At 38.8% G+C, this 14,374-nt stretch overlaps 1 protein-coding gene across 2 annotated transcripts; it reads right to left on the bottom strand.

The window, feature by feature from the left end:
• Positions 1-219: 219 nt before the first annotated feature.
• LOC130915639 (uncharacterized) lies at positions 220-13,082 on the bottom strand. 2 transcript variants are annotated; one of them, XM_057835571.1, is made up of 4 exons: positions 12,548-13,082; positions 12,387-12,467; positions 11,976-12,172; positions 220-4,983 (listed from the first exon to the last, which is right to left on the bottom strand). In XM_057835571.1, exons 1-4 carry the CDS (start codon positions 12,621-12,623, stop codon positions 4,186-4,188), a joined length of 1,152 nt encoding a protein of 383 aa, XP_057691554.1. In that variant the 5' UTR covers positions 12,624-13,082; the 3' UTR covers positions 220-4,185. The 2 variants fall into 2 exon arrangements, with proteins under 2 accessions (XP_057691554.1, XP_057691553.1); XM_057835570.1 differs by having other exon boundaries at positions 222-4,983; positions 12,387-12,470.
• Between the last annotated feature and the right edge of the window lie 1,292 nt (positions 13,083-14,374).

The following is a 14,374-nucleotide window of genomic DNA, read 5'->3' as shown; positions in this document are numbered from 1 at the left end:
CACAGGAACATTTAGGTCTTTGGAGCTGGACTTGTAGCCTTGAGGTTGCCCATGCTTCCTCACAATTTTAATTCTCAAGTCCTCAGACAGTTATGTGGTCTTCTTTCATTTCTCTGTGCGCAATGTGGTACACACAAGGACACAAGACAGAGGTTGAGTCAACTTTAATCCATTTTAACTAGCTGCAAGTGTGATTTAATTATTGCCACCACCTGTTATGTGCCACAGGTAAATAGCAAGTGCTGTTAAGTACACAAATTAGAGAAGCGTCACATGATTTTTCAAAGGGTTTGAATACTTTTGTCCAGCCCATTTTTAGAGTTTTGTGTAAAATGATAATGATTTAATTTCCCCCCTTTCTTTTGTGGTTTTTTCATTGCAGCAAAATAAATGAAGATATTACTGTCAAAGCATTTGTTGTAATTGCAATCATTTTGGGGGGGAGAAATTAAGCATTATTTGACAGAATTGCAGGGGTGCCAACACCTTTGGCCAGCAGTGTATATAAGGACTGAGCAATGTCATCGCTACAGTGGTTATTCAGCACAACTGCAACTTACTCTTTCATCAAAACCTGACCCAGTTTTTACCACTACAGCTTAGTTAGCCAACAAGCTATGCCTACCAGTCACAAAAATAATGTCTTTAAAGCATTTGCGCACAAGCACACACACAAAACAGTTAAAGTATTTTCGCGTTAGCTTTTAATGATCAAACAGTACAAACGTGGTAAGACCACTGAGGAATCACCTGAGAACATCAAAAAGAATCACCTTTACTTTCACCTTCACTACAGACATTAATGTGCACACAGAAAAGGACAAAGAAAGCATTAATATAATACAGCCACCATTCACAAAAGCTCACGTTTGCGCGCTCAAAAATGTAAGACGTTAACTTTGACAGCATATAGCAAGGTGCAAATGTTACATCACAAATCGAACCAAAACGGCATACTGTTACACTGTTAGCATATCCACATCTTGCCGTTTCAACCGTTAACATCCTTTCGTTGCTATTTAACTTGTAAAATATTTGCATATATCGTAAAAAGGTTTGTCATAAGGTGGTAGAAAGTGGACTCTTGACAACATAAAACTTCACCATTTTTATCATAAAAGTACTGCATGTGACTTTGATTGGAAAAACCTTTTGGTTGCTAAAATTATGGTTGTTTTATTGTCTGAAATAGTTGACCCTTACCATGACTTGAAATGATTGAACCTTAATTAGTTTGCGTGGAGACACACACACACAAAAAAAAAAAAAAAAAAAAAAAAAACATGATTGTAGTAATAACCAACCTCTGGCTCAATTTGGTTAAATTCTTTTGTTTGCTAGCATTTTTATTAAAATTAAGTATTAAAGTGATTCCTTAAAAAAACAAAAAAATCACAATCATGATTTTTCCCCCCCAGTGTTTCATAGGTAAAATGTCAAATATCATCGTAGGCAGATATCACATTGAGGAAAAAAACGGTCAGGTTAGAAAAATTAAATTTTTCTACAGAATTAAATTGGAATATCACTGGATTTTTCTGAATATTAAACAAATAGAATAATCACCAGAACATGATTGTACAGTACTTTAAAAGGTAGTAAATTTTGGAATACAAATGGCAAATTTGACATTAAAGACAATGAAAAAAGTTGTTGAAAATTTTATATTTCTAGACAATAAGCGACAATAATAAAGAACAGGCTTAAATGGAACTGCAATTTATAATATATGGAATTAATTTTCTTAAATTAAAAGAAAAAAATTCAAAATGTCTGTACAAATACAAGCAAAACTAAGAAAACCCTATCTTATAGACCTTGCGTTTGTGATGTAATGTCTATAGTGTTTTATATAATTTCATTTTCACTTCTCAACAAGACTCACGACAGCCTTGCAAGACGTTGGAGGAGGCAAACGCAAATGTGTCCTACTTGATGTAATGTTTTGTATAAAACTGTTCCCGGATGGCGATATGTAGTTCCCAAATCAAGTAATTGGGACTTGACACACACTATATTTTGGAGGTCATGGAGGATTTATCAACCGGTTATATTATATTGCTGTTACCAGGAGAATTCTGCAATTATGAGTGCCTGGTTGTGTACAATTACATGAGAAATCAAAGTTGTAACAATACCAGAAGAAAATGCTAGTTAAAGAGGAAACGTTCAGATCATGGAAGCTGTAAAAACTTTTGAGAACAGAGTCAGAGCCAAAAGTCAAAATATTATGAAAAGAAATTAGGTTTTAAGATTAAATAGATGTTAAACTGAGGACTGGTGTCATTATTAAAATTATTTGTTTGTACTACTAACGTGTTTTTCCATATTAATTGTCCCTTTTGTTGAGTTTGCATGGTGTCAACGTAAAATTATTGTTGTCGTGAAGAACAATCATTATATCATGAATCGTCCTCAAGAACTTCCTTCAAATGATCACAAAACATCCAGAAAATTCACAGTGAACACAGATCAGATCAAAAATCATCAAATAGTCCAGCAATACAAATGGAGAACAGGATCAAGTTCTTCCTCACAGAGGAGAACTCTGTGTGTGCATGTTCACATTGTTGTTCCAGCAGCAGACAGGACATTTATGCACTCATCTCATTGATAACAAGGGAGTTAAAACCAATAGGGTTTGGGAGAGGATGAACTGGGGTTGCATCCAAAAGACCTGAAATGGACTGCTTGTTGCCAGAATAATGACACACACAAATTGAGAAGTTGTGGTGGAGGTGGTAGGGCAGGGTTAAGAGTTCTTGGAGAGAAAATGCTCATTAACAACTACAAGAGTGACACCACCTATCTGGAATCAGAAGCGGGTGTCAAATATCCTGAGATGTCACAAAGATAAAAACTGATAGTTATTTACATGATAACTAGACGTCCACCAGAAACCAGCTGAACATCAAAAAGGATTTCTAATAAATCTTGTGGTGTGAAGGGAAAAAAATTGTAGGGAGGGAACACTCATAAAAGATCAATTACAGTTCCACAAGAAACAACCTGATATCAGAAATGCATCATGAAATGTTGAGATGGAACTAAGACAATTATTGGATGGTATATTCAAAAAGGATCTACTGGAGGTCTGTCCATGCGTTACGACATATATGGAACCAAAACTAGGATTCACACATGCACTAAGATAGTTAAGATAGCTTAAATGCAAGAGGAAAAAAACAATCTACTTGATGTCCATGATCCTTTTGTGATACTAAAACAATGTTCGTTAGAGTCAACAATTTAGTTTCTAACAAGTTTTAAATGACAGCTGAAATGTCATCTGGAACTATAAGCAGCTCCCTGAAACAATTTCTAGGTTTTACTCATCTCTTGATGTTGTGACCAAATCTAAGGCAGAGAACACTTACTGTATAAAGAATGAAGGGCCATCCATGTAATGCTACATTTCTGGAACCATGATCATGTTTCACACATCTCCGATGCAGTCTTGAAGTGTAATCTATTAGTAGGGAAGTAAATCTCACAGAAATAAAACTAGAGCCCAAGAAGACATCTGCTGGTTCCAAAAACTAGTTACACTCATCTCTTCAATTGAGCTTTAAAAACAAACAAACAGACAAAAAAACTCATTCACCAAAGATAAACTGAATTTCCTTCCACAAGGCATTACCAGAACACCAGGTACTAAAAGCACATTCAACATAACCATTGAATGGTTGCTTACAAATATCAACTGGAGGTATAGGCAACACCCAGTACCAAAAACAGACCTGCAATCAGAAACAGGCCTCATCCATCCCTTTATGTTGGGATGGAGCTTAAACCAAATCATCAGAAGTGAAAACACCAAAAGTTCAATGTGAGATCCACACGGCACAATCGGGTAACATATCTCATCTGAGATATAGTCATGGAACTACCATATAAGGAATGAGCATCTTTATTGACTTAAAATCAATTTTTGAGCAGGGAGCACTCACAAAAAAAAAAATCTACTGAAGGTCCTTCAAGGAATCCTTGCTGGACCGTGTGGTAACAAAACCACATTCAATCGAGTCAATCATTCTTGACTAATATGACCTGGTGGTTGAGACACAACATGGCACAAATTGCAAATCTCTGAAACCAGAACCAGGCCAAACATCTCCGACTTTAGGTAACGTTAGTGCAAGCTGACTGAGTAACATTTGCCATAGAACGTCCCAGGTGTTTGAGTCAGGTCCAGGCTACCTTCCTGGAAATGGCCTGCTTGAAACTTTCTGGGTCGACATCCCCAGGCCTGAGCGTCCTCTCTAGGCTGACCAGCAGGTTGCGGTGACACTCGCGGATGTTAACGGGATATTTTGCTCTTAGGAGCTCGTACGCAGCCATTAGTCTCATGTTGCGTTTGAGCATTAGGTACTGGATGACACAGGTGGGTGCCAGGGAGAAGCCGTCCCTACAGTGGACCAGAACCCGCTTGCGTTTGCCGGCCGAGGCGTGGATGCACTCGTTGATGTCCTCAAAGCAACGCTGCTTGACATCGCCAATGTCAACCTTGAGGCGGGACCAGCTGTGCCTCGCACCACGCGAGCAAGTGCATGGGATGAGGCTGAGGGTGGGAGCAGCCTGGCCCGGGGCACCACTCATATCAATAATGCTGTCGATGTTGTTGCGGCAAAGCGCCCGTCCATTGTATGCTGCATTTAGGTTGCCCACATAAATGTAGTCTGTCACCTTTGAGATGACTGGCTCGAAATGCTGTGGGGCAACCCCGCCGCCCTCAACCTCACCTTGGTGCTGATCGCTGTCACAAGCCGGGCTCGTGGCTGCCCGCCGGCTGTAATTACGCAACTTCTTGGAGCCAGATCGAGATGGTGGGTTGGAGTCTGATTCAGAACTGATGTTCCATGGCGGAGAGAATAGTGAGAAGCGACCGGTCGTCTTTGCAGGACCGCCTGAGGCGCAGAAGAGGGATGCCCGCTCCAGAGAGCCCGTGCTGCTGGCGGCGCCTGCGCTGTGGGCCTGATCCATCTAATGACAACATCCCAAAACATCAAAGACTCATTTTTCAGTTCGTTAAACCACCGCATACAGCCATACAACATTTTGCCTATTATCAGTAACAGTTAAACTTAAATTGAAATATATATTTAATATATATTATTATAATATATTTAAGATGGCGCCAACAAACAATCCTGTTATTCTTGAGGAACACGTATTTTACAGTAGGGTCCCTTACTTTAGCACAGATATGTTTTGCTGCCAGATTATCAAAATATAAATAAGTAAATAAAATAAATATACATTATAACGTTATAGTTTTCAAGCAGTAATTTCTTATTTTAAGTAGTAATGTAGAGTCAATGTACTGTTTATCACATCGTTATGTAACTTTATCAATCGTGTTAAAATGTAATTGTCAAAAGAAAAGAAAAATGAAGATATTCCTCCAGGTTCATGTCATTGGTGGACAGTGTTGTTAATCTTACTTTAAAAACGTAATTAATTACAGTTACAAATTACTTCTCCCAAAAAGTAATTTGCGTTAGTGACTCAGTTACCTGAATGTAAGAGTAATTAGTTACTTGGCAAAGTAACTGGTGATAATTTGCATGTTTTGTTTAGTTTTCAAAAAAAAAAAAAAAAAAAAAAAAAAAAAAAAAAAAAAAACATAGGTCACACTACGTGAAACTTAAAAGGTTTTTGGGACAATTGGCCCTAGCCCAATTCTTTACCCTAATTTACCCTTTACCCTGAATCAACCGTTAAAAAGTTGTTAAAATTGCTCCCATTATTGCATTAGTTCCCTTCTGTCTACTTTTGACATGTGGAGGTTTTAAAACTGTTTCATCATTTAAAGATTGATTCAAGTCAAGATTTTGCCGATTTAGGAGTATTTTAGATAAAAAGTTACTTAGGTTCGCTAGGAAGGTTACTGCTTTAAGATGGCGGCTGTTTACTAACGCATCTAGTTCCTATACTGTACACGTTGTTAATGCCGCCGTGTCTGTCATTTCGCATCTAGTTCTATATCTATGTGACGTCTACCATATCTACCATATCATGTGGGTGTAGTTTGTAGGCTATCGGCTACAGTCAGGTATTATTGGAGGCACCTCGCATCGCGTTTGCTCGGCGTCACAACTTTTTTGCCTCCTCCCCACTCCTGCTCTGCATGTCGTCTCGGTGAGTCCGTCTCCCTTAGACCTTTCTTGCGTCATTCACCCAATATAGTAACGCACGCCTATCCATTCTCAGTAACGGTAAGAGCGTTGCCAAGATGAGAAAAGTAATTAATTAGATTACTCACTACTGAAAAAAATTACGCCGTTAGTAACGCCGTTGTATTGTAACGCCGTTATTAACAACACTGTTGGTGGAGTCCTTATGTTTTGAAAAACAAAGTTAATGGCTATGTAAATTACCAATTAATTGTGGGATTTTTTTTTATTGTGGTCCTATATGAGGCGCGCAAATTATGATGAAGTCCTGAAAAGACACCAAATAATACTAACAATTTCTGAATTATTTTAAAATGCATCTTCACAGTAGGGCTGCAACCAATGCTCACGTTTAATGAATGAATGAATGAATGAATACCCCTTTAAAAGGGGCCGGGAAAATGTTGTAAAAAATTTCCATTTTCAAATTAATTTGAGACTGCACAGAGAATCCCTTTGATTTGATCCAGTTACTAGTTTGGACCGTATTATCAGAAAATAAGCAATTTTTTTATTTTAATTTTTTAAATTTTCCAATGCAAAAGCTGATGTTTGCAAATGTCTTGTTTTTATTCAACATAAAAACAATTCGTCATCTTTTATGGTGAACATACAAATCCATTGTTTTTAATCAATTTATTGATTACTTAATTGTTGCACCTTTATTTTACAGATAAATTAAATGTGTGACCTATACACTTTTGTTACACATGCTTTACTAGTCAATTGATTCAGCACTTTTTTCTCAAGGTTTTTTTTTTTTTTTTAAACTACAGTTGTACATCAACATTACGACTGCATCGACATACGATCCTTTTGACATCCCACTTAAAGAATTTGACTCGTCATTTGTCTCGACATATGACAAACTCGAAATACGACGATTTATGACAGCGTCGCAATTTCACTGTTTTCCCGCAAGACGGACGCACAGCCGATTTTCTTGTGAGAGAAATCACCAGGGGCTCCAAGAAGATTACCGCAGGTCGTGAAAAACGGACGCTTAGCATTGAAGTTAAGATGGAAATGAGAAAAATATGAGTGTGGTGTGCGCGTCAGTGAACTGGCTCGATAATATGGCCAGAATAGGTCTATGATCTCGACGGTCCTCCTCTGCCTGTCTTTATAAAGTGACAATTATTCTTAATGTAACATCGGCAAGGAAGTCGCCGGCTTCGTCGGGTTTTAAGCATTTTTTCAGAACTTAGGCAATACAACACGGCTACTGTCCGCTGTAGCCGCCGCCAACAACATGAAAGAAGTAAAAAGCCTTTCGCACCTCTCTCACTGTGTCGTCAGTCATACGGCATGAAACAGCATGCAAAGCACAACAGCCACGTTAAAACCCAATTCGTTACATCATTATAATAATATTTTTTATATTATTAATATTCCAATTTGTATTTATAGTTTATTTGTTTTGCTATGTTTAATTGCTATTTGTAATTGTAAAGCAGTAGTTATTAAGGATTTAGCTTAGGTTTTTAGGCTGTGGAACGAATTATAATGTATTTTTATGGGAAAATCCCACTCGACATGCAACCATTTGGACTTACAAACCAGGTCCTGGAACTAATTAAATTTGTATATAGAGGTAACACTGTATTCTGGTTCCTCGACATAAAGGAATATTGTTACTAGTGCAGCAACGATTAATCGATCAACTAGAGTAATTTGATTAGAAAAAAAGCTTTGAATCAAAATTCTCTGCGTCAAGGATTCGTTTAATGAGAGTGACGTTTTAATGGTTTGTTTTGAAAGTGTTGCATTTAGTTTAATTTATTTGGGTGGATACACTGCCCTCTAGTGCATATGCCATAACTCTTTTAACATGGCTGAATCCAGCTGCTCCCTGTTAAGACCAACATAATGTGTTATTGTTTGAGCTACTGTTTGTTTATGTATTCGTTATTTAGTTTAGAAGTATGTTTAGCAGTTTTTTTTTTATGGGAATATGTGTTTGAACGATTTGTTAAGAGCATTGCTTGTTAGCATTTTACAGCATTTAAGCTAGTGGACTTTTACTATGCAAGTTAGCCAATTGTTCTTTTGTTGTACTTAGATCCTAATTTATTTATTTCGTTTTTTTCGTTTGAGGCCAAGCCTGAGTTTACTGCTCTTGCGAAATGAAAGCACAATTCTGCATAGTTTGAAGAAACACTCAGCAATTTTATTTTGTATTCACATTTAATGCACCTTAGAAAGTGTAATCTTAGCAAGCCAAAATAAATATTATTTCAAGCATAAACACTTGTTTGTTTTACATATCTCAAAATTTATTCAGCAACACATTAAATGTTCGTAGTCCAATTACTTGATTTTTCGAACTAACTAATTGATAGTTTAATCCAGGGGTGTCAAACCGGTTTACAAAAGGCAGCAGTGGATCCTGGTCTTTGTTCCAACAGATCCAGCACAGACAGTTCAAACAATGAGGTTTCTGCTAAAACAAGCAGCAACCGACTGCAATCAATTATAAGACACCAGATGAAAAGGCTTTCCTCCTGATGGGTTTGAACAAAAACCCGCACACACTGCGGCCCATTGAGGACCGGTTTGACTCATGTGGTTTAATCGATTACGTAAAAAATCGATAGCTGCAACTAGGCCTGTTGCGATAACAAATTTTAGTGTGCGATAATTTATCTCATGAATTATTGCGATATGCGATATTATTGCGCCCCCCCAATTTTTTTTTAAAACCAATTTACAATAACACAGTAAGAATACAGTATATATTAACAGATCAAGTACACCCATTTAAACGCGATAAGAAATCACAACTAAAAACAATAGACCATGCCTCTTAAGTAAAAGACAATATTAATACCGCATAGAAACACAGAATAAATAAAATGTGTTTTTCAAGAAAAAAAATATACAATTGCAGTTAATAACTTAAGCATTTAGGCAAATGAAAACTTTTCCCCTCATGGCTTCTGCAATGGTGTTCCATAGGGATGCATCGATACAGTTAAGTCACGGTTCGGTATGATTTTCGATGCGGGGGACTAGAGCAGGGCGGTAAACCGAAAATTTACCGGTACCGAAATTCTTTACAATGACCGACGTCATTTTGACCAAGACGGTAAATTCGGTAATTTAATAAAACAAGAAAATATAGTCTTTTCATCCCGCTTTGACTCAGTGTTGTTCAGCTATGTTCATTCCCCTTCATGAAAGCAGAGTGTGTGCTTACTTATGAAGTCACGTGGTTATCAGGAAGCCAAACAAACGAGCCCGGTAGGCTAACGCTACCGGCTAACGCAACAAGCAAACGTGATGGAGTGTTGCTTAAGGGAGGTTCGCCAAACTTTCACCCGACATTAAATAGACTCTTGGCGGCACCCAGACGGGCTTTCACCCGCTGTCCTCCCTTGTTCCCACGATTTCCAAAGAGGATGCTTTCAATGCTTTCTACTGGTAGCCAAGCCACAGGCTAACGCTAGTGGCTAACGCTAGCGGTACAAATGAACGTGATGGAGTGGGATAGCGGCTCTAAACTTGTCGAAACAGCTGAACTTAATGAGTGGATTGGTCTCGGACTGCATCTAGCAATTATGCTGCGTTCCAGAAAAGTGGGACGTCGGACTTTTCCGACCTTCAAGTAGGAAAATATCATTGGAACGCCACTCGAACTGGGAGGTCCAAGTCGCGAAGTCGGAGAAAAAATAACTACCCCGACTTCCAAGTTGTTTCAATCTGACGTCACTGGACAAAATGGCGCTCATGAAAACGTATTGAATGATAACACAATAATGAAGTAAATCAAGTTTATTTGAGACGCCATGTATTTTTTTCTCATACAGTGAATTATCTTTGTTGTGCTATGTTTTTATAGTGACGATCAGCAAAGGATGTAACTTAAAAAAGGCAGTTTACAGTGTGGGCTGTAACGCAGCCGTCGTTTTTCCCTCTACTATTTGATCGCTTATAGGAAGGCAGGTTCGCTGGAGGTCAAAATGTCTTTGGATGGCCAAAATAAAAAACACCTCGTCGTGATCAGCCATCTTTGTTGTTTACATTTGCTTGGAACACTTTGAGGTCGGAACTGGTACCATCCGAGTGCGATAAATCAGACTTCCCACTTCTCTGGAATGCAGCATTAGTTTATCACGTTATTGTGTATCTCTTGTCTGTGTGTGATTTCTCTGATAGCTTTTGTGATGGTAAAGCATTCAGCATAAAGTACAATCTAACAGTGAAAATTATAACTGTTTAATGGCCCCAGCTATTTTTCTGTATGTGCTTAATTCTGTGTCATTAGATCAATGCAGCTTTAATGTGTGTGTGTATGTATTAAAAAATGCACTGGGGAAAAAAACCCTGAAACCTTGCAGTAAACACTTGTGTTGAGTAATTATGTCACAGCAGCCATTAACAATAAGTTGTCTTTTTGATGTGTACTGTTCAAGCTGTAAGTAATTTGTGTTACAATGACATGTTTGCACAGGCATATTGATTTTGACAATGTACATTGTTCAAGCCATACAAGCTTTTTTAAATGTTCATACTTGAATTCTTATTGTTCCCAATAAATTTTTGTATACTTAATGTTTAGACTGCATGTACAATTGTTAAATATATTAAATTGAAAGCTGGTAAATAAATCAACAAGAAACTGTTAATCTGTATTTCATGCATTGATTCAGATTTTCAAATTATATAACAGTCTGCTTGGGTGAATTCATCGTCATTTATCGTTATCGAGGTAAATCTGCTCAATTTATTGTGATACGTGCTTAAGGCCATATCGCCCAGCCCTACGGGGGTCACGATTTTCGATTTGATTTTATGCTCTGAAAAAAAAAAAAAAAAAGTTGTTTTTTTTTTCCCAAACGAGCAAAAATTAAATTGCCATCATATAAAAATGCATTTTAGTGCATAATATCTATGTGCTTACTTCTTACCGATCTGAAGAAATTTAGTATAAAAGTGCTGAGAACAATCTTTACCGTTTGTAAAGTGAGGCGGGCACACTGTTGATTGCTACAGCTCTCTTAGCAGCTAGGTTTACTACATGAGCAAAACATCCTATTTGTGATCCAAATCCATCTGTATCCCGTACTGAATTAACAATATTTGCAGCATTATCTATAGTCACTGGTATGGATTGATTTGGCCTGCTTAACTCCCATTCAGTCATGGAGGTTTATAATTCATCGATGTAGTATATGGACTACGTGTCCCATAATCACTCTGGGCTCACGTAGCCAATGGCATGGGACAGAGCACATCTAGTTTGTTATTTCATGATATCTAGTGTGTGCGCGCATATAAAAAGTTAGCAAACGACACAGAAGTCACATCTGCTCATTACTGCACAACGCCAGCATATGACAATCGACTTTCATAAACAGGACGACTGACGAGTTTGAAGCACAGCGCTCTTAATTTGCCACTCAAATATCCAGTGTTGTGCCGAAAAATAGCCGCCCCGCATAATATGTCACCCCTGACGGGAGCGCCCACACGTCAACAACAACGGCACGGCGGAGGTGGTCCGCAGTCAATCGGGAGCACTGATGCGGCCGGTAACTGTTGAACAATAGGATATAATGGGAACAATTGGCTCCGGCGCTATTTTTTGCAGGACCTGGAACGAAGATGCACTTTGCGCAGTTGGTAACAAGGAATCCGAACTTTTAACAGCATGTCTGCCGCACGCGAGGCACGCACGTGCACGCGAGGCGATAAATTGCAGCGGAAAAATTACCGCCTTCATTTTGATTTATCGTGCGATAAATGGAATTATTGCATATTGCGACAGGCTTAGCTGCAACCCTAATTGGTACACACCTGGGCTTTGAGGTTGTTCTTCCATTCCTGCGTTTCAAGAGCCCTAAAACGTCCACTGCTGTCTGATGACACCGACATACAGAGAGGTCGATGGTGGTGGTGTGCCCGGGGAGGCAGCTGAGGGGTTAGAGCCGCTGCAGGGGCGGGCGGCATGTCGGCCACGTCTCTTCTACTCATCATCAAATTCGGACAGGAACCTGAAACAACAAAAAAATCCTTGGTTGTGTTCCATGTGAAAGTCTCATCAATGCTGCTTTGTTCAAATATAAAATGTGATTCTGAACTTTCTTTCAGGTGTGGCAGCAATTTACCCACGCTTCCTGAAAAACGTGCAGTTTCTAAGTATGCTAGTATGTAAGCAATATTTGTTAACTGACTAAAAATATAAACATTTAAATGAAAAATACGTACCAGCACATTCCAGACGGCTGATTGATTGAATGTTGGGACGGTTTTGGTTGGTGAAGATCTTGTGTAGAGTGTTCACTAGTCCTGCTGGAGAAAAGGAAGCCACAAGAATGAGAACTGACTGAATGACGGGAGCAGCAACTGAGAAAAAAGACGATTGTTACCACATCGGCGTCCGTCGTGCTTAATACTCGGCAGCTTTTCGACAGCCAGGATGTTGCGCTCAGAGCAGGCGTCCATGTCGGGCCTCCTGCACACAAGGGCACAAGCATCCGGCTCAGGCGGCGCGTCATCTTGGCGGCTGACCCTGATCAGCGCAACACCGCCATCAAAATGAGTCGGGCGCCTCAGCCGCCAAAGCCTGAAGTGGCAAACTCAGCATGTGGATGTCATGCCATGGCCTTAAAGTGCAAACTACGAGGTATTCAACAGGATCTTTCGCCAAGCAAACTTGTGAGTGAACGGCAGTAGTTGGAGCTAATCATTCATACACCGCTACGTCGCATTGCGAATCCGTGATACGTCACTCCTCAGAGATCTTCGGAGCATATTCCGCATCTGGTTCAAAACAAGTAAAAAAAAAGATTTAACTTGGTAAAGCCCCTGATAAATTGGTTATTTGAATAAGTAGCTGGAACGAGCGCTAGCCGGCTAGCTAGCCAGCCGAGGAGCGCGAGCCACCCCGGAAGCGCGTCTGTTTTCCCTTCCGCGTCGTCTTTCTTCTTCTTCGTTTTCATTGGAGGATGGCATCACTCATTCAGGCGTTTTACTGCCATCTAGAGTTACAATGTCGGAAAGACAGCCTCTCCAGCCTTTGCAAAACGAACCCCTTGCTTCCCCAAATTCAGTAAAACCAGCGCAAATCAGTGGCGGACTTGGCAATTTTGGGGCCTAAGGCGAACATATCCAGGGGCCTTCTTCATGGGTCAGGGGTTAAAAAGGTGAGAAGGGTGTGGAGGAAATATGTTCCGGTACAGTACACTAGGGCTGTCCGAAACGACAAATTTTCTCCTGATTAGTCAGCCGACTAGTTTTACGATTAGTCGACTAATCTAATATTTTTTTTTATTTTATTTTTTTTTACTAATTTAGAAATGAAACTTTTGTTGACGCTTATGAATTCACAAAACTATTTTGGAACACTTAAATTTTTTATTAAAGTCAAATAATCATGTAAATAACAATAATTAATCACAAATAAACAATTAGGTTAATGTTGATAGCCTTTTCTAGTGCAAAAGAATGGAAAGTAAACTGATTCAGACCAATGACTTTGCCTTTCCAACATTATTCAAAACAATTCTTTAAAAAAAAATTCTAGCATTATCATTATTGTATACTACTATATCTATAATAGTAGTATAATAATTATAATAATTATTCATTGCCAATCATATTTGTCATAGAGTGTAATTTGAAAGCTATTCATAGTAGAATCTGTATTCTGTAGTATTTACTCTACATATTATAATATTAATTCTGAAGTATGTGGGATTAACTCCAGAAATCGTTATTTATATGATGAACATGATGTGCTTTTATTTTGAAATGTTCACCGGAGGTACGTTCCCTAAACTGCTAACCGAAAGCTTTCCACTCCGTAAAACAAACATTCTTCGTCATTGCTTGTGGTGTCACTAATAGATTTTTTTTTTTTCGCCAGCAATTGAGACGCACTTGCCGCGAGTACATCACCAGTTTTTCCCAACTCTTGTCTTATCAGGTACTGTCTTTCCTGCTCTCATTTTTTCATTGCTGCTCGTCTTGTGAACGACCGACAGTGATGTCCTGCGCTTCACTTTTCCGATCTGGTTCAAATTGGAAGGGCAGCACCCACGACATGTTGGGGTCGCTAAGGGTGACACGCTTAAATTTCGGCAACGGGCCCGGTGACGTCACGCACTGCAACGTAACAAGAATGGCGACCTATCACTTAAAATAATTTTACAAACTTTATTAAAACAAAAACATTAAGAGGGGTTTTAATATCA

This window comes from Corythoichthys intestinalis, chromosome 5, assembly GCF_030265065.1.
Source record: "Corythoichthys intestinalis isolate RoL2023-P3 chromosome 5, ASM3026506v1, whole genome shotgun sequence".
NCBI classification, from domain to species: Eukaryota; Metazoa; Chordata; class Actinopteri; order Syngnathiformes; family Syngnathidae; genus Corythoichthys; species Corythoichthys intestinalis.
Note: the sequence above shows the minus strand (reverse complement) of the source record. Positions and strands in the feature narration are given on the sequence as shown.